The sequence below is a fragment of the Pseudonaja textilis genome, chromosome 2 (assembly GCF_049901715.1).
Source record: "Pseudonaja textilis isolate UNSWEBS1 chromosome 2, rPseTex1.2, whole genome shotgun sequence".
Taxonomy (NCBI): Eukaryota; Metazoa; Chordata; class Lepidosauria; order Squamata; family Elapidae; genus Pseudonaja; species Pseudonaja textilis.
Genome location: NC_141991.1, coordinates 190,244,500 through 190,264,208, shown reverse-complemented (window position 1 = coordinate 190,264,208; position 19,709 = coordinate 190,244,500). Strand labels below are relative to the sequence as shown.

General features: G+C 34.6%; 1 protein-coding gene across 4 annotated transcripts in view; it reads right to left on the bottom strand.

Moving 5' to 3' along the window:
* RFX3 (regulatory factor X3) overlaps nt 1–19,709 on the bottom strand; it is a 162,006-nt gene that overhangs the window by 46,573 nt on the left and 95,724 nt on the right. For all 4 annotated transcript variants that reach the window (XM_087926685.1, XM_026703965.2, XM_087926687.1 and 1 more), the window contains exons 3-4: nt 15,056–15,153; nt 11,057–11,315 (exon numbers count right to left, since the gene is read on the bottom strand). In XM_087926685.1, coding sequence (XP_087782811.1) covers nt 11,057–11,315; nt 15,056–15,153 — 357 coding nt within the window. The remainder of the gene's footprint in view (nt 1–11,056; nt 11,316–15,055; nt 15,154–19,709) is intronic.

Here is a 19,709-nt window from a genome sequence, read left to right as displayed (position 1 = left end):
AAGATAACTATAGAAATGTTGATAGATTGCCCCAGTTCAAAAAAAAAAACCACCTTAGTTCAAAGCAGATATTTTAATTGATCACAAGCATAATGCCAAATATTTACACTAGAAAATTTTGTATCAGATTTTCTATAAAATTCTCAAGAAAGAACCCCTTTATCCCCAACTTCCAATTCAGGAAAAAGAGAGGAAGTTATGATTTTTTGCTAATCCCCAATGCAAGCACCTGAGAATTGAGAGCATAGTATGCAACCCATATAAATAGATAAATATCCTGGAAATAGATATGCAGAGAATGTGAAATACTTCAGCCTAAGATGCTTGATTTCAGCAGGACTCATGCTCTCTAAATATGTGCAAGAATAAGCTGTAAAAGTTAACTTATAGACAATATGCACTCAGCACCTCTTGCCATTATTTTTAAAAATAGTAAATAAGGAGTTTTAATTAACATTACATTGTTAGCTATTGAGGGAGAGGAAATATTCCGGCCTTTTTAGAATACCGTTTATTAAAAAAAATGAATTCAAATCTCAACCTATAATATTTTGCTACAAAAATCCCCATTAACAATCCCCACTGGTTAGTTGAAAAAAAACATACTTTGTGCTTTTAAATACAGCATATTAAGCAGCATATTAACAAAACATATGAATATCAGCTACAAGAATAGAGGACATTTGGATCCTAGCCTTAAAGTGATGTCTTTCCATAGATTGATTATATCTAAAGTCCATTTAATAAAAAAGGTTTCTATACAGCATAATATAATGGTTCTGTTATATCAAACATATTATAAAGTAAAATTTTAAATTGAAATAAAATTTCATTTTCTTTTAAATCTTTAAGAGAGAAAACAAAAGAAGCTACTGTCTTGATTCAGAGTAAAAGAAAAAGCAGTACTGAAATTAACTAATAACTGGGGATTGGAGTTCCACAAAATAAAGAAAACAATATCTTTTATTGAATGCTTTTTTCCCCCAATGAGATTGCTTAGGGTATCAGAGCACTGCTTTCTCGATAGCAAACTCTGAATTTAATAGATTTTTTAAAAAATGGAGATGTCGAGGGTTAACATTTGGATATTAATGCATGAGAAACATATGCTGTACCACTGAACTACTGATTTATATATCGAATTGATAAACTTTAATAATGTATTCTTGAAGAAACCCCACGTATCTTAATATGTAGTAATCAGCTCTAAAATTTAGTGATTCCAAAGTAATTAATAATATAAGTGGATATAAAATTCTACCAATATTTTAAACTGTTTTCTCAGAATATGGTGGCCATGTTAAAACAAAAAAATGGAAAATGGAAAAAAAAGATAAAATCCCAAAACAGAATCTCTTAAAACAATTGGGAGGATGCAGAAAATATGGTCAGGCATGAAGCTATTTATTCTACTTCTAGCAGTGGAGTATGGGGCATTCAATAAATACCCCAACATATTTACAGGATCATAATAGAGCAAAGTATTTGTTATTGTGGCTCCTGATATTTCAGGGTTTCAAAGGTAAAAATCAGCTGCTCTTTGAATCACAGCTAAACCTTTTCAGTGGCAATCCTATTTAGAGTATTATAGTTATCTAATAAGGTATCAAAAAGGCAGAAAGGTTCTGAACTTGCTATAATACACTTCAGATTTGATCTGGGAAACAATGAACCCAATTTCCATTATACTTTCATGTAATTGGGCAAATTTCCTTACATTCTATATTCAAAGATCTAGGTATCCCTTCTCCCATTACCAAACTAAAGCATATGACCAGTTGCCTAAAACACTTCAAAGAGTAGGTACACTATATATGTCCATAAATTCCATACTAAAAATATTAAGAATGAAAATGCAATGTTGGGTATAATTGGCTGAATTAAGGTATGGCAAATTAAATCTACTATGTGAAACTATTGCATGAATGCAATTTAATCAAATACATACACAGACACCTTAAATTGCTTTCAGACATTATCTTTTCCCAATTTATACCAATATATTTTATACCTATCAAAATTTTTGCTATGCAAGTTGAGAGCACTGAGTTTCCAAAGTTCACTGTGGAAGAACCTCTGGGAGAGGTACAGCACACTGAAGATAGTTCTTTGAAAGCAAAGCCAATAACTATGACAAAAACCAAGAAACCTGTGATAGATCAGTTCCTTGGAACCTCTCCAGATAAGAGAGGACAAAGATCACCCACATGTGTTCTGGACAGTTGCTCCCCATGAGGAGACTGTGAAGCAGTGAGGAGATGATGGGATTAGTATCTTGCTTGCAGCTGCAGTGAAGACTTTTAAGTGACACTATGTTTGCAAATCTCACTTCCTAATGTCTTTCAGAAATTGCTGGTTAACTATTTCCAGGAAAAAAAATGGAATATTGTAACTTGTGCAATAAAAAAATGGCACTAGTTATAAATAACAATTTTCATGGGAAATAGATTGTTTTGGCTTTTGCAAGACAAAATAAAGCTAATGATTTCAAAAAATGGACATTAGAGGGAATGGATATCTTTAGATAGATGAAAGATTTACAAGTCTGTAGAATATTGCAAAATGTTATAACAATGAAAATATTGAAGGACACTATAGAAAAGCAGAAAATAGTAGCCACAAAATCAACAATGTCAGTAAAGATATCTGCTTCTATTGATAGACTATGTCCAAAAGACCTTATTAAAGAAATGACAGCTGTAGAACAAATTTCACCTGACAAGACAGAGATGGTATCAAAAGTGGATTTAAAATTGACAGGCTAAGAGAATACTTTAGAAAAGGATGTTTCACTAGATTTACAAAAAAACAACAACAACTGGTTGATGTTTCAAAATTTAAAGAGGAAATACAAAGGACAAACCAAGAGAGTGACCTGTTGGATTTACAAAAACTCTGTGATGGAACAAAAACAAATTAAGAGAAATCAAAGCATACAACAATATTTTTGAAGGAATTAAACAGTCAGGCTATTAATAGGTAGTTATATAAAGTTGGTTTATTTGATGAAAGTTAAAACAAGATATATTGATACTTCTGGGTATCCTTTCTGCACTTTGCTGACATAAGACTGAAAAGATGGTGTTTATGCATTTGTTAATAGGTAACAGATAGGATAGGGTTTAAGAGATAAATCTTTCCAACCTTAGAGTGGGGTAAATTAAGACTAAATGTCTTTATAGTTGTGATAAATATTAAAAATAATTTTATATTTATTTTTTCTTTTAGCATATTTTACTTTCTTCCTTCTTGCACTTTTCTACTCATTTTTTTTTCTCTTTAAGTATAGTTCTATTAGACTTTACTATCATAATCAAAATTCTTTGGGGAAATAAGTTATATGAATTTATATTACACTTTCTTGTGTGTTTTTTATATTTTATAATCATATGTAGCCTTAATGATTTATATTTTATTATTTTATTACAAAGCAATATATCAAAAACATTATTTTAATTTTTTTTGTACATAAATCCACATATTTTAATCCTATAAAACTTGTCAGAAGGAGTAGGTAGGCTTTCAGCAAGGTTAGAGATTTGTTGAAGAATTATCCAAATTCATGGCTGTAAACTTACATATATGCAATCAAACCTGAATTCCTGACATTTAAGTATTCATTGTCAAGATAGTCACAAGGTTTCTTTCAAGTTGCATACACTATTTTTGTGATTTCCAAAATTAATGCTTCAATAAATTACAGCATAGCCACAATTATTTTAATTTATAAATTTACCTTTGAATGTAACAAAGTAAAATGTGACTGTTATACTAGACTGTTATACTAGCATTAGGTATTCCTGCAGTTGCAATTCACTAGTTAGATTACTGCCTTAGGCTTTTTGGAAAAACTCTAGGTAACAATGTATTAAAAGTTTATGCAAATAAATAGTGAATGACCCACTTTTTAATGCCTCAATTCCTATCACTGAACGTCTCTTAAAAGTGGTCTCTTAACCACTTTTTGCAGAGTATCTTCATGATTATCAAATTCAGAAAGTTAATTTTTTTTCTAAAATATTCACAAAGGATGCTATGTTATATTCTAAGGGTGGATAGAAAGGACATTAATCTGATTTAAGGGAGAAAAGGATTGACAGGAAAGTGTGGTGATAGAGGACAAAAGGGAAGGAAGAAATGAGAAAGAGATGTTGCGTTGTCAAAGGCCCTGCCAGTGTGGCCAGCAAAATGGAAATTGGGAAGTGTGTGTAGCAGGGGGTATGTTTGACATTAAAAAAAAATCTCTCCACCCAAGTACTCCCAAGTTGGAAATAAATAGGCCAAAATAGACTGCAAAATTCAATTCTGGATTGCTTTAAAAAGGTCACACATTAGCTCATATCACTGGAAGGAACTGCAGTATTTATATCTAAGCATCATTCTCACACTAGTGAGGTAGATAGTCTTTGACTTATAACCATTCGTTTAGTGACCGTTCAAAGTTATATTGGCACTGGAAAAACTGACTTATAACCAGTTTTCCCACTTACAACCATTGCAGCATCCCCATGGTCACATGATCAAAATTCAGGTGCTTAGAACTGGCATGTAGACCCAGGGACTTTCTGACCAGCAAAGTCAATAAAGAAGCCACATTCATTTAACATTCGTGTTACCAATTTAACGATTGCCCTTCACTTAACAACTGTGGCAAGAAAGATCATAAAATGGGACAAAACTCACTTAACAAATCTTGGTTAGCAACAGAAAATTTAGACTAAGTGTGGTCGTAAGTCAGGGACTACCTGTAATGTGAAAAATCCTGGATTATGTGGAAAGGTGACAAGTAATGGTTTCATCTATTCTAACCATTCCCCTACATATTCTGCCAGCTTTAAGCAAGGATTCTTGGAATTTCTTCTCTCTTCCTGCATTTTCAACCTACAGCTTACAGAAACATGTAGGCCGGGCCTTAAAAACCGGGTCTTCCTCAATTTCAGGTGGTATCACATTCTGTCGTTGCATTTGGAACTCTGTGATCCAAGCAAGCTCACAAAGCCTCAGCTATAGATGAAGGAATGGGGAAATGACATAGAATATCATCCAGTATAGTCCTAGCTGATCCGCTTTGAGATAGGGAAGTGATTGTATAATATTCTTGTTCAAGTTCCTCACTAGAGAAGTGGGACATAGATCTTACTTCAAAATCACAGTACTCCTGAGAAATCTTCTAAGATTTTCAGCTTGCCACTGACATTACTTTCCTTCCTCTGCTATTCTCATCAAGAAAAAGGAAATCAAAATGAAGCACTCATTTCATTTGGCTTTCTCTCTCCCCATTCCCCAAATGGTGACATAACAAAGATTTATTTCTAACCCCAGGCATAATTACAAAGGAAGAATCCTGGTCTTATTACCGTTAATCTTCAAGAATAAATGAATGAAAAAAAATGGACTTAGATCAGAGTACACCTAAAATACAGCCAGATTAAGGTACAGCTGTAGTAAAATAATAAGAAATTAATATTCTTAAAGTTTGAAAAACTTTTGATCTAGACTTCCTTTCCAAACCTAGACACTAGATAGAAAAAGAACCAGGGGGATGAGTTTTAGAATATGAATAAATATTTGATTTCTCTTTTTCCAAAATTATCATTTTTGGAAGAAATGAAAAAATGACCGCATAAATTAATAACAACAATAGAGTTGTTCTCCATCATCTCAGCTGAGAGTGTGGATTGGCTCCTTCACTTTCAGTACCAGAAAGCAAGATCTAAGATGGAAAGAGACTGCATTTGTATGGTAGCGCACATGCACTGGACATTAAAATCCAAAATGCAATTCTTGTCATCTACAGTTGGATCAGGTCATAGAGACCACTGCCTACATGGTTGGAAATCCACTACCAATGCAATAAGATCTTCTAAGGAGAAGATCAATCTTATCTGCTGCTGATTAGGGCCTAGAGATGTACTTGCTAACTTATGATCAAGCAAGTGTTTGTTTGTTTATTTATTTATTTATTTATTTGCGTGTGTGTGTGTGTGTATTTATGTATGTATGTATGGTGTTGTGTGTGTGTGTGTGTGTGTGTGTGTGTGTGTATTCTTAAGGCCTCCAATAATGGAACACAATGTTGCCAGCCAATCAAGATACAAAAAGAGCCACAAAACAGACAGAAGATATTAGAAACACCAATCAAGCAGAACACAGCAAACTCCAAGACCAATAAACACAGACCAAGACTCCCAACCAATCAGGATGAAGAAAAAACCATTCTGGCACAGCAATAGGCTGCCCCAAATTTAAAACTGAAACAACTGTGGGGGCCTGACTCACAGACGGACACAATACAGAAGCCTGATGATGGCAGATGAGATTCTGCCAAAATGTTGCTACAACTTTAAAAGCACAACTACAATGACGTGGGAAAATACCCAAACAAAGCTGAATGCCATACATGTAAGTACTTAAGAAAACACACACACACACACACACACATAAATTTCTTGCAAGATCAGAGAATAGGGACAACCTTTGCCCCTCACCCATACAGGTAGTCCTTGACTTACAGCAGTTCATTTAGTAACCATTCAAAGTTATGATGACACTGAAAAAAAAAGACATGATCATCTTTCACACGACCATTGCAGCAACCCCATGGTCACATGATCAAAATTCAGATGCTTGGCAACTGATTCATATTTATGGTGGTTGTAGCGTCTCAAGATCATGTGATCATCTTTTGTGAACGTCTGGCAAGCAAAATCAATGGGAAGTCGGATTTACTTAACATCCATGTCGCTAACTTAACAACTGCAGCAGTTCACTTAAGAATTGTGGCAAGAAAAGTCATAAAATGGGGCAAAACTCACTTAACAAATGTTTCACTTAGTGACAGAAATTTTGGACTCAATTGTAGCCATAAGTTGAGGACTACCTGTATCTGGAGAAACCAGAGGTTTAATTCTGACACTTCGGTGGCTTCAAAAGAACAAGGGAACTGTCAGGATCTGTGTGATTTTTCAGGAAACCTCACAGAAACCTGAGAAACCTCAAGATTTCTTGCTGCTTTTCAAGTTTCTGAGCATGACAGGAATTTCCCATCTTTCTCCTTAGCCGCAGTAAAGGGAAGGTTACCTGAAGCTAGATGTTAAGCTCAGCAAAACATCTTCAAAGAAAAACCAGAAAGTCCAGTTTCCTCTTGAAAAGCACATTTGGGACTACCATGACCTGGATGATTGAGAATCTCCATAGTCATTTAGCTAAACAGCCATTAGACTTATTCCATTATATGTTACATATTATGCAGTTGTATGAAAAAGTAAGTACACCCCCACTGATATTTTTATTTTTTTCAACACACATAGAGATATTTGTTCTTTATTTCAACAATATTGATAAAGGGCTTGTAATATCAAAAATATCATGTCTCAATTACATTTTTAGTCCATTGTATAATTTAAATAAATATAAATGCAAATATTGTATGTGGAAAAGTAAGAACACCCCCCCACATTCATCAGGTTCCAATGTTTGGAATATTGTTGGCTAGAATCTGGGAGGAACATGTCTTATTTAAACCTCAGATGTTACATTTGTTCTTTCCTGTTGAATTGTATGGTATCACCATAGCCTAGATCAAAAGAGCTCTCTGAGAAATTCAGAAAGAAGGTCATAGACACTGGGAAGAGATTTTAAAAAGATTGCCGCCCAAATGGACACATATCATCTCACTATCAAAAAAATCCAAAAGAAGATTTTTAAACAACTACCAACTTGCCTAAGTCATGCTATCCCGGCAAGTTCAACCTGAGAGCAGAACATAGGATGCCGAAAGAAATCTCTATGGATCCCACAATTCCATCAAGGGACTATAAGGTAGCTCTCACCATTACTGATGTGCAAGTGCATGAATCTACAATTAGGATGAAACTATACAAATTAGTTCTACGCATGAGGGTGTGCCAGAAAGCATATTATGAATGAAGCTTCAGTAATGGAGAATATATGTAGCTCGTGGTTGAAATCACAGGTTCGTGGAGCTCTCTGAGCTTGCTTGTTTTCTGGCAGATGTTTCATTACCCAAACTAGGTAATATTATCAGTGCTGAAATTTTGTTCATGGACACTTAGACGAAGACCAAGATTTCTGAAACAATATGTGCTGCACAGATGAGGCAGTTATTTCACACTGTACCAAAAGGCAAGTTTGGCAAAAATCAAAGACAGTATTTCATCAGAAGATACCAATTGTAAAACAGAGTGGAGGATATGTTGTGGTTTGGGGCTACTTTGCTGCCACAGGCCTGGGCGGCTCACCATCATAGAATCCAAATTCCTCATTGTATCAGAGTGTGCTTGAAGATAACATGACACCATCTGTCAGAAGACAGAGACTCAGTAAAAAAAAAAAAGGACTTTGCAATATGCCAATGACCCTAAGCATTCCAGTAAATTCATTATGGAACAACTGAGGGGGGAAATGAAAGGTTCTGGAATGGCTAACTCAAAGCCCAGATCTAAATCCTATCGAGATGCCATGGGATAATTTAAAATGGCTCCCAAGAAGAAAATGGTATATCTGTTAATTTTTTAAAATAAATAATTGCAAAGTCAATTTTTCATAAAGTTTTTGTTCAATTACATCTCCTTTATCTTTATATGCTGGAATGAAGATAAGGTATTGATATTATCATTATCTTAAAAAGGAAAACTTACTTGTACTTACTTTTTCACATGACTATATTTCAGAAACACAATACACACATGAAAAATGCTTTTAGTAAAACTTCACCTGGTAAACATTTATGCTGAAATTGCAATAGATATTAATATAGTTCTTTCTGATATAGCAAATTCTCAATTTAATCCTTCTGTTTGTGATCAAGAATTTAATCTACACTCCAGGAAACCATCGATTAAATGAAACCTTTAATAATTGTGATCTTATCTAGTCTCCCATTTCAAATTTAGGATCATGATGATTACTCCAGGCATTCAAAAATGTGAAGCTTTTTCTGTAAGCTAACAAAAATTTTGAAAATGTGGACTTTGCTAATAATCTTCAACTGTCTACTTGCATTTAATCAGTTTTGTTTATCAGGACAGCAACTCTGAATTACCCCTACTCTTTGTATTTTTAACGCTACCTAATGGCAAATAACAAAATTCTTAGAATTTTTTTTTAAAAAATGCTAAAAATCTCAGAAAATATAATCCATTGTTTGTTTTCTTCTGAAAAAAAGAATTCCCATTTGATTCTCAATAGCATGGTAGCAATGAAGTTCAACATTCAAAATCTAATTTCCGCATTTCACTTGTTATGCTTTGTTACGTAGACTTGTAAACATCTGATGTTAGGGTTTCTTTTTTAAAGAGAAATTAGAGAAATACTATCATCAACTCCACATTGGAGTCATCAAGTAATTGATGAAATGGGGATTTAAAGAACTTGGTTGATTTCTTTTCTATTTGTAATGCCATATACAACCAATCACTGAGTAAGCTTCCATATCAGATTGCAATGCACTACTGCCTTGAAACAGTTCCCTTTATTTCATTCTATAATGTGATTCATCATATTTCATGAGAAAGAAAAATGTTTTTGTTGATGCAAAAATTATAATGAATAAAAGCAGAGCTAACATGCAGTTCAAAATAATGACTAATTCACAATATAGAAATAAATCTGAATTTTGAATTTACAAGCTACTGTTTAATCATTTGCTATTTTAACATCTATTAGTCATAATATTAAAGCAGCTTGAACATTTCTATCTTGTTCAAGCTTCACAATTTTTTAATTATCTTTTTTCATTTCCCAAACAGATGGTACATGGAACAATTAGATAGGGTGCCATGTAAAGTATCTCCAATTGATAAGTATATTCTGGAGATTGATAAATTGAAAAAAAAACAAACCCCAAGTGTACTTTATAAACTGAAGGTTTTATAGCTCCTATTGTTGAAGAATAGAAACAAAATGTACACATACTGGGCTCACTTAAATATATCAAATAACACAAGATTTGGAATGCTTCTTCTGCATACCTACTGAAATGAAGAAATGCAACTAATATTAATAACTGTTTGCTTAAATAAATTACTTTCACAATTCAGGATTTGAAATTGTAATTTTATACAAACCGTAATTAAATTAATAGTAATTTATATAGTGGAGGCAACATGACATTATGCATTAATCTAAACCAGAAGTTTCAAGAACTCTCCAAGATTAACTGTAACGCATCTTTATTATTATGCCATACTATGATTTAGCATGAAATGCATATGAAGTCACTGTTATGTGGCAATAAAACAATTTTAAACATTGAAGACATTGTTCATTAAATAATTCTTTCAATTTTTAAAGATTAACCCAATTTCAAATATTTGGGAATTACAATTGTTTATAAATAGTTTAACATCTAAGATGTATTCAGAACTTCCCCATACTCAAAACTGCTTTTCCAAGCCTGGCTTCTAAAATCCTTGTATTGTTGAAAATTATAAAATTCCCAATGTATTTATACGATTTTAAGTAAATGTATAAATATATTGGGAATTCTATAATTTTCTTCTTCAACTACAGATTCTATTCTTGTGCTATAATAAACCTTTTGTGGTAATTTAACCCTCTCTTTCTTTGTTGCCTATTTGCTTTAATTATGATGACAGGAGTTGTTTTTCATTCTTCATGCTATTATAAAGAACATGAAACTAACAACAACAAAAAGTGAAAGTTGGTCATGTCTGTCATACATTTACAAAACTTGCTAAAATGCTACTCAGCAGATTTTTTCAGATCTACTTATGTAGTGGGGGAATGTACAATTTAAGGGGAAACAAACTTTATTTAAATACAAAGAAACAAACTTCCTGGCAATAGGAGATTCTAATATACCTGGAAAATAGTAAAAGTGCACATTATTTCTTCTGTGTATTGTTGGCAAGTTATTTGGTATAAATATCACTGAACTCTGTTGTGTTGCAATTGTACAATTGGATGGCATCTCCTTAAGCAAAGCTACTTCTGCAGCTGAGAACAAATACAATTAAAAACAAAATGGACAAAACTCTAGCTATAAACATACATAATGATCTGAATGACTTACTGTAGCAGGGGATGCTCGTGTTGTGTGAGTAACAGAATGGCCAGAGTTTTCCATTGAATTGCCAATCAGGTAGGTACCTCCAGTGCTGCTGATGAGCTGTCCTCCTGTGACACCCATCTGAAGGCCTCCAGTGCCCACCATACTATGAGAAGAGACTACTGTGGTCACCTGCGCAGAACTTCCTTGGGTATCAAAGTAATTCCCCCCAGTGTTTTGGCTGTACATCTGAGTTTCTGTGTAAGGATACGTTGTTGTTCGTCTTAAGAAAAAGAAATGAAAGAAAAGGTTACTTATGTGTTCTCTATATGGTAGGGCATCAACATTTTCATTTAAGCTGTAATCAAATTACGCGTTATCTTACAGCATTCACTAGGATACAATCGAACTTTGAAATCTTACCTCATTTAATGTTTGTTCAGATTCACATCCTGCTTTTTCTCTAGGATTTAGCTTACAAAGAATTCTTACTTTCATCCATTACAAGAACAAAACTGAAAGGTAGATTCAAAAAGAATAACTAACTTGATGTCATCCATTGAAATTTCACTGAGACTAGAACCAAAGGTGCTTTTTCAAGAGGCAACTGGACTTTCTTGTTATTCTTTGAAGACAGAGCTGACGAAGCTTTTTGGATGAGAAGCAAAATGCCTTCAAAGAATAACCAGAAAGTTCAGTTGCCTCTTGAAAAAGCACCTTTGGGACAACTATGACCTAGATGACTGAGAATCTCCATAGACATCAAGAGTAGAACTGAATGTCAGTCTCTCCTTCTGTAGTCCCACACTTCAAACATTGAAAAAGTGATGAAATATTACCAGCCAGTTGAAAAAGCTAGCTTTTATTCCCAATAGACTGAAATTACAAATTCTTTGCTAATACATGAACACAATATAATCATCCAGTGTATTATAAGTGACATGACTTCAATGCTAGTAGCAGTCCGTATGAAGTTGTTTTCAGATTTTCCTGATCAGTGCACAACATTGAGGATTTAGCAGGTGGAAACTAAATTCTTGTCGGTTGGGCTTGTTTACAGTCAATGGCTCTTCCTGAGGTTTAGCTGAGCAGTCAAAGGCTGTTTAGCTGTCTAAGGCTATGGTTAATATTTTGTTTGTGCAAGATTAGAAACCTTTTGGAACAATCAGGTAGTGAAATTATCCCAGCTAAGCAATATGGCACTGCAAGGGTAAATCTGCTATATTTTCTGAAGTTTGAAGGGTGGTATGCACATGGCACACACCCACACACTGATTTATTCCCAGCTGACTCTCTTAAGTTCTATGTAAATGTCACGACAATGATCTGTCACCTTTTATAAATTAGTATTCCTGCCATCTCATCTTGCCTAAGCAAGTACCTGAGTTGAATGCGACCCTGAATTTTCTTTCATCTGATCATTCAGAAGGACTCATTTATCTGCAGCATACTGATCTTTGTCTGGAAGTTGCTATTTAGCTTAAAAACTATTTTACAGATAAATTTCATTCTAGCAAGGAAAGCCTCTTTCCTTTTTTTGTGTGTGCTAATATTCTCCACCTAAAAGCTCCTTAATTCCACACAGGTTAATTGCTAATAGATTTGAACTGAAAGAACCTTGATTTAAATACCTGTTCATTCTATATTTATTTTAAATTTCACTCTGCCAACCTAACATATCATTTAAAATATGATTTCAGTTACATATAAACTTTCTTCTAAATATACTGCTTGCAGATAATGCAGTCTTATAATATTAATACATTTTGATAAATTTAAAACCACTAATGATATATTGAGGCAAATTTTCCTTTTGAATCAAGAGTTTTCATAAAATTAAACTCTGTTTCTTTCTCTCTTTTTCACACTCATTTTTTTTAAAAAAGTGAGTCTTACAACCACTAACTGGTAAAGAGATGTTATGGATTTTTCCAGCTGACTGTTCTGAAAATGAAATCCATAACATCTCTTTACCAGATATTTCTTACTTGGAAGGGAGTTTATTATAAAAAGGGCAAAATGGACAGAAATGGTTGCACAAAGTCCTGTCCTTTATACATGCAATGTTGAAGCCCATACAAAAAGCTTTGTTCATGAGGCTACATCAACCATCCTGATGTTAAAAAACAACAACAACCCAATGCCATAAGGATCACCCTACAAAGGTGATCATCCTCATTACAGAAGCCCTGTGAAGTATGTTCAGCTAAGATACAATTATCATCCCACAATTACTCTGTGAGTTTCTATGTCTAAGGATGTTCTGAACTTGGATCTCCTTTAGTCCAAAACCTTAATTGCTACACATACTTGACAGAAGGTCCTACTGTTCTGAATACCATGCTATTCATAACTTTTAGTTATGCATTTAAAAATAACTGTGTTTCTTTTGTACCAGGGTTAAGAACACAGCAGAGAAAGCTGTCAACAGAAGAAATAACAGAATGCAGTCAAAGACTGCTATTAGTGAAAGACAGCTGATTAATGAAATCATATTATGGGGGGAAACACTGATCATCTTTTCTGTATTCTGTATAATTTCAGAGGAATAAGGATATAATATAGTTTAGAAAATCATTCAGAATTAGCAATATTTATACTTCAGATGGGATTTCATAGCTCAGAAGAAGAAAAAAAGATATTTCCAGATATTTCTGAAATGCAATCCAGATATTTCTGAAATGCAATCTCATTATACCTTACTGGGACTGGTGGAAGATGTAGCTCAGCAACAGCTAGAGTATAAATTTCCCCCTTCTTCTTATGGACAATTACACCAGAAGGCATAGATAATCACCCACTACTCTACACCCTTCTCCTCTGCCTCAATTTCATAGGATATATTTCAGAGATGTTAATAGGATGAACCTGACATAAATGTGTACAGAGAAAAATATAAGTGCAATAAAGAAGATTGACACATTGCTATACAATGCTACATGTTGCGTAAGATCTTAACAATGCTGTTTAATTAAATCTTAGTTTTCCACATAGTACTTTTACCATTTCATAACATGAAAATGTTTGCCTATCGATATCAATGTCCAAAGCATTTACTATGTTTATCTCATCATACCATATACTTATAATTCAAATTATAACTTAAATTTAATAGAATACATTATGTTATAAAATTGACAACCCCCAAAATCTCCCAAAAAACATTCTTCCTCATATCAAGGGCATTATCAGACTTCTTATACTCCAGCCTGGACATCTATGATTGGCAGCATCTTTCCAAGTTTTCCAGTCAACAACTTTTAATAATTTAGGCAGGTTTATTTAGAAATAAATTTTAAAAAAACTACGTAAAATTTAGTCACCAGAAATTGTGCTGAAAACTGCAACTTGGACCTTTTGCATGTAAACTTTCTATTTGACCATAGGCTATTAAAGCCCTTTTCCAGAAACAATTCTACTTAAATATGGAAATGTTGCAACAAGACTGGAGATATCAAAATTATTATAATCAAGGTACGTATAGAAGTACTCAACTTACAACACTTCATCTAGTGACCCTTTGAGGTTACAACAGCACTGAAAAAAGTGACACATTTTTCACACTTATGATCGTTGCAACATTCCCATGGTCACGTGATTTACATTTGGATGCTTGACCACTGGATCACATTTATGATGGTTGCAGTGTCCCGTCATTATGTGATCCCCTTTTGCAACCTTCTGACAAGCAAAGTCAAAGAGGAAGCCAGATTCACTTAAAACTCACTCAACAAATTTCTCACATAGCAACATAAACTTTGGGCTCAAGTGTGGTCAAATGTTAAGGACTATCTGTATATATTTTTATGATATGCAGAAAATTATATATTGTGTATTTTATTTTAATTAATATTCTTTCAGTAAAGAATTAGTTCATTTATACTTCTGAAAATGAAAAGCGTTGATTTTAGATAAAATGGTTTCTAGCGAATGTTGAAGACTGTAGAAAAAAAAATCTGTTCAATTCTGTGTTATTGGGATGAAAATGTTTTATTTCCATAGATACCCAGATGTTTTACTCACATAGCTCCATTTGTGTAGACCGTGTCACTTCCCTCCACATACTGCACCTGGGCTGGATATACATGTTGCACTTGTTGCACAGTTTGTACTTGTTGAACCTATAAATAAAATAGACTATAAGACAAGCTTTGGGAATGGGGAGGGGAGATTTCTAAATCTCATCTGTACGGTTTTAAAAGACTAGTGAGACATCATCAAACCGCACAGCAAATTTGCATCAAAAAATCTACAACATGATAACCAAGATGCTGTTTTTCTCACAGGCAGCATATATTTACTTTCACTGCTTTTCGGACTGCCTCCAGAGCTCCACATTCAATGGATAAAGGGACTCTATTATTTACCACATTATTAATCACATGTTTTAATTTCAGCTGGAAGGTCTCCATTATTACAAGAAGTTGGAATAATAACACATTTAAACTTACGGTGACTATAAACTGAGTTTTATTTTAAAGTGTTCAATAGCACAATCTGTTGTTTATAACACTGGGTCTCACATGCTCCTTCCAGCAATAATTTCCTTGGGCAAGATTGGACAGGACAGTCCCACAGAACCTGGCACAATGAAGTCATCTCTGCTGTTTAGCGCCATTTCATACTATGCTGTCTGCCCAGATATTTCTAGTTTGAAGAATGAGTGGGACCTCTACCCTTTTTTGTTTATTTAGGATCCACACAGCTGTTGGGGTAGCCCTGTTTCCCAGAAATTATTAATTTTACTGGAATATCCATGGCAAATGCACATGGACAGAATAATGATGCCACATGATGTTACTTACCCTGCAGTGACACAGGTGTATTTTAAAACATTTAACTAGTATTACAAAGGGCTCTTGATAATATTTCATCTCTCTTGACAATCACATTCCCCTTATTATTTGTTATGTGATTTATGTACCATTGAAGTCAAAAGACATTTAATCATAATTATATCTTTCAGCTTTACCTGGAGCCAAAGTTTAAAATTATTCTATTTGCTAAGTCAGTGTCCAACAAATCATTAATGTGAAAGAAAATGCTAAACAATCATTCTCTGGATTGATCAGGAACTGCAATATAAAATCTTCAATATATGAATCACAAAATTGATTTTTTTTAAAAATTGCCTGCAAATATCTTCAAACTCAAAAATTATAATCCATTATTTTATCTTCCCTTATTGGTTGAACATATCTAGGATTTTTTCTTTATTTGCACATTGGACAAAAATAATACAAGCAATTTCATAGCTTTTCATTATTTAGGAAACTAATTATGAAACATAAAAGGTTCAGTGTTGTACATTTAAAAAAACTGAACTGATAATAAGGTATTGTTTAGCTTATCTCTCACTAACTTAAAGCATCTTGAAATGTTGTACAACACATGATATAGGAGGCACTGTTCTCAACAATGACAAAGCACATTTTAAAACAGAGCACAAGTCTTTGAGGTTTAAAATTTATGACAATCCCTTCTGGAAGTCGGAAAGAACATCATAAGTACTTTTATTTTTGTTCTCCAAATTAATGTACAGTTCAAATTAAAATGAGGAAGATCACCTGAATATCAAGTCATAGAAAAATTCATGTGGCTTTGCCTGTTTTCCTTTTTGGAATGGATCCAGTAGATCCAGGTGGTATTCAGCAGATTCTGTTCTGGAGAACTGGTAGCGAAAATTTTGAGTAGTTCGAAAAACTGCTAAATACCACCTCTGACTGGCCCCACCCCCACCTATTCTCTGCCTCCCAAGTCTTAGCTGATTGGCTGGGTCTTCTTTTGTTGCCCTGAAAAGGAGAAAGGAGCTGGAAAGCAGGTTAATGGGTGGGGAGGGAATGGGGATTTTGTAGTAACCTTCCCCCAGGGGTGGGGAGGGAATGGAGATTTTACAGTATCCTTCCCCTGCCATGCCCACCAAGCCAAGCCACGCCCACAGAACCTGTAGTAAAAAACTTGAATCCCAAGCAGCAGACCCTTACTCACACAATCAAGTACACTGCCTTGGCCCATGGCTGTTTTCTCCAACACCAAGCTTTGCACCTATTCTCAGTTTTTGTTAATTCTTTCTTCTCTTCTTGCAAAGTTAAAAACTACTACTACTATTCAGAATTTAAAAGGAAGAAAACTTATCCATTAAATAATAAACCTAATGGAATGAATGAATGAGTGAATGAATGAATGAGTGAATGAATGAATTCTTTATTGGCCAAGTGTGATTAGACACACAAGGAATTTGCCGATGCATATGTCAGCTTTGGAAGCCATATTGAGATTCAATGCTCCCATGCTGCCACAATTGAGCCTGAGAAAGTAATGCATAGTTGAGCCTAATAGTAATGCAGACTTAGTAAATAGTTGGACAGTGTTGTGGGAATTATTTGTTTAGCAGAGTGATGGCGTTCGGAGGGAAACTGCTCTTGTGTCTAGTTGTTCTGATGTGCAGTGCTCTATAGCGTCATTTTGAGGGTAGGAGTTGAAACAGTTTATGTCCAGGATGTGAGGGGTTTGTAAATATTTTCACAGCCCTCTTTTTGACTTGTAATAGTGGTTTGTTGTATTCTGAAGGTCTTTCCATGTGGGCTATATTTGAAAGAAGTTCTTTTCAGTAGTGGAGCTCATGTTCTGCAATGCCTCCTCAATCTATGTTGATTTTCTTTTAATGCCAGGCAAAAAAAAATGGTTATTTTTCCATAGGTTCTTCATTTTAATCTGCATTTATTCTGAAACTACTATTTTTTATGTTGTCTTTCACTGTTGCCAAATCAAATCAAAACAAATTTTCTTACAATCCCTGACCAGAATACAGTCCAAATATTGGTTGTTAAAAATAAAATATACAGTAGTCACAATATAATAATCAATCTAAATGTGGACATACTGGCTGTTGTTTTTAGTATCTTAAGTTCAAATCAGTGGTGCTATGGAGTTATAATCTTTGTTGCTAAGAGACAACATTTGGTAACTAAAAAAGTGCCCTTAGACTTTGTCAGCTAAGAGGGATTGAATGTAAAATTCCTTTTTATAAAAAATAAATGGAGGCTGAATTTAACTGGCTGAGAATGGGGGTAAAATTGACAGTGAAGTACTCATGGATATGTTCATTTAAATCTTATCTTGGAAACTTGCAAAATTTGCCTTATAAAACAGCTGATAATAGAGCATTAAATTGAGTTCTGGACAATGCTCAATTAATAGCAATAGGGATAGCACTTAGATTTATATACCACTTTATAGTGCTTTACAGCCCTCTCTAAGCAGATTTACAGAGTCAGCATATTGCCCCCAACAATCTGGGTCCTCATTTTATCCACCTTGAAAGGATGGAAGGCTGAGTCAACCTTGAGCCTAGTGGGATTTGAACTGCCAAATTACAGGCAGCCAATAGTCAGCAGCGTTGGTTAGCAGAAGTGGCCTGCAGTACAGCACTTTAACCACTGCGCCACCGAGGCTCCTAATATTTGGGATGATCAGCAAATGGAGGGAAGTTGTCAGACCCGAGCTTTGGAAATGGCTGATACTCATATTCTTAGAATTTTCACCAGCCTATGACTCTATGTTCCACACTCTATGTTTAATCACCACTTTAGCATTACCTAATCCTAGAGATAAGAAATACTCAGCTAAAAGTCCCAGGAATATAATATATACATAATAGGAAGAATAGTAACAACAACAGATAGCATATGCCATTTCTGAAAAAAAGCTAAAGAAACAGTGCAGCACCTAGTTAGTTGTTGCAAGAATATTGCCCAGGCTAATTACAAACAACAGCATGTCAAAGTAGCAACAATGGAAGATCTACAAGAAATACTATTTGCCTGCAAAACAAAAGCTAAAATAAAATAAAATAGTTATAAAATAGTTAAAATAAGAGAAAATGAAGAAGCTACATTGCTCTGGAACTTTAGAATTCAAACAGACACACATCTGCCACATAACACTCCAAACTTAAAAAATAATATAAATAAGAAAGAGAAAGTAATTAGTGGACTTGACAGAACTGCAAAGACTGCAAAATAGAAGAGAAGTAGAGAAAATTACAAAATACAAAAACCTGCCAATAGAAATAAAATAAATGTGGCAAAAGAAAGCAAAGGTCCACGAGTAACAGCTGCTTTGAATTATGATGATATCTTTAACACTATCAAATAACATCTGCCTACCCAAGTTCTTGGGAAAGACTTGATAGGTTTAAAAAATGTCAAATCCAATGTAAACATGGGGGGGAGAGAGAAAAGGGAGGAGGGAGAAGGAGAGAAGAAAGCTAGTGGAAAATCACTCTAGCTGAATATAAACAACGTAACACAGTCACCTAAATCATTCACTAGAACCGTGATGGTGGACCTATGGTATGCATGCCGGAAGGGCAAGGAGAGCCACTTCTGCCGGCATGCGAAAGGTCGCCTGAGAGAGCCCCCCGCACCAGCCAATTGTCAGGTATTTGCCACGCATGTGCATGGTAAGACGTGCACATGGGACAAGCACGCTTGCACAGAGGCATGCGGCATGCAGGGGATTGTGGGTGCATGTGCAGAGGCATGCTGTGTGGGGGGTCATGTGCACATACACAGAGGTGCATGATGCGTGCCCAGGGGATCATGCACGCATGCACAGGGGGCGGGGGAGTCACGCGCAAATTGCATCATGGGTACAGGCACACAAGTGCACACAC